The sequence below is a fragment of the Contarinia nasturtii genome, unplaced genomic scaffold (genome assembly GCF_009176525.2).
Source record: "Contarinia nasturtii isolate CC-2019 unplaced genomic scaffold, AAFC_CNas_1.1 Cnas_scaffold_6666, whole genome shotgun sequence".
NCBI classification, from domain to species: Eukaryota; Metazoa; Arthropoda; class Insecta; order Diptera; family Cecidomyiidae; genus Contarinia; species Contarinia nasturtii.
In genome coordinates this window covers 5,291-7,007 of record NW_022203919.1, presented here as the reverse complement: position 1 = coordinate 7,007, position 1,717 = coordinate 5,291, and the positions used below count along the sequence as shown (strand labels likewise).

Genomic DNA, 1,717 nt, shown 5'->3' with positions numbered 1-1,717 from the left:
GCACTCCATGCATTCGTATTGACGGTGTTGGCATTGTTTTTCGTGCTTGATCTTATCGACTTCATGTTTGAATCCTCGGCGACACTTTGGACAATGGAATGGGAATTTGGTGGCATGGACTTTCATGTGAATATTCAAATTGCCTTTGATTGTGAAAGCCTTCGCACATATTTCGCATTCGAATGGCTTCTCGCCACTGTGGATTAGCATGTGTCTCTTAAAATCAGACAATCGATCTGTTGTAAGTTTGCACTCCATGCATTCGAATTGACGGTGTTGGCATTGTTTTTCGTGATCGATCTTATCGACTTCTTGCTTGAATCCTCGACGACACTTTGGACAATGGAATGGGAATTCGGTGGCATGGACTTTCATGTGAATATTCAAATTGCCTTTGATTGTGAAAGTCTTCGCACATATTTCGCATTCGAAGGGCTTTTCACGTATATGGATTCGGATATGTTCGTTGAGATGTTTTTTCCGTGATGTAGCATATTTACATAAATGGTATTTGTGTTTCTTCTGATTTTTTGCTGTCGATTTCTTTACACCTTTTGACTGATTATCTTTCTTCGCTTTAGATGTGCGACCACGTCGTCCTTCACTGTTTTCTTTGTTTGGTTTTGATTGACGTCGATGTTCACCATATCTATCATCACCTTTGCCTCGACTCGGACCATCATCTGGTGTCGATGAGCAGTAACTTTTCTTCGAACATTCTCCTTCGTCTTCGCTCTTGATTTCTTTCTTTGCACAATCAAGATCGCAACTCGTACACAGCTCATCGTCGCTCTCGCTCTCCGATTTGATCGTTTTATTTACATCAATTGGTGTTGGCGACGGTGGAAGCTGAACTAATTCAGCTGCATCTCTTGGCTCCTCTTTGACAACAACTTCTTCTTTGATGGTGACCTTCGGAACTGTGTGCTTGCATTTACGCTTCAACTTTCTTCTCAAAGTTCCTTTGGTTGTATATGGATTCATTGTGCTTTTTTCCAACTAAAGGAGGAAGAAAAAAAAACAAAAGAAACTCATTTAAAATTGTAGATAGTATGGAATTTTTAATCCGGTTAAATCGATATTAAAATGTACTGATCGGAAATTTTATGTTTTAAATAGATATAGAAATGAGTTCCATCTATAATAAATATTTTATTTTTCACACTATGTGCAGTGTAACACAACAGATATTGTTGAAATAAATGTCAATTGGTAATGCTCCACCACTGACTGAACCATGAGATCGTATCATCAAATTCTCAGAGTAAAGAAGAATGGATGAATAAAAAGGAATATCTCAAGTAAAATCTTGAATCATTTCTGGTTTAAATAAATGCAATACATATTGGGAAAAATTGTACACCAAGTATTTTCTTATATGGAGAGAGTGCATAAAAAATGTCACATAACCTCAACGTCATGCTGCACTTATTAACAATAAAAATCCTTTAGTTTTATTATTAGTTTCATTGAATTCAATCGTTTCAATATTTTGGATTTTAATTAAATACACAATGGCTACGAAAATTCAGACAAACTCACCCTTTAATTACGGAATTTATTTGTCCAACAAATCGATTACAACTTCCAAACTATATGTACGTGTTGTTTCTTCCAATGACTAGCTGCTTGTGACACATCTAGTTTTATTGTACGCAATAAATCAGCAAAAATGGCGCGCACTCTTTTACGTCACTTAGGTTGGCAATTTCAGTGG

The 1,717-nt window shown here is 36.6% G+C and overlaps 1 protein-coding gene across 1 annotated transcript in view; it reads right to left on the bottom strand.

Annotated features, from left to right (window-relative positions):
• LOC116351950 (cylicin-1-like) overlaps positions 1-984 on the bottom strand; it is a gene marked incomplete at its 3' end in the record, with an annotated part of 3,869 nt that extends 2,885 nt beyond the window's left edge. The window contains exon 1 of the mRNA XM_031784106.1: positions 550-984. Within this exon, the coding sequence (XP_031639966.1) occupies positions 550-984 (435 nt within the window). The remainder of the gene's footprint in view (positions 1-549) is intronic.
• Positions 985-1,717: the final 733 nt, after the last annotated feature.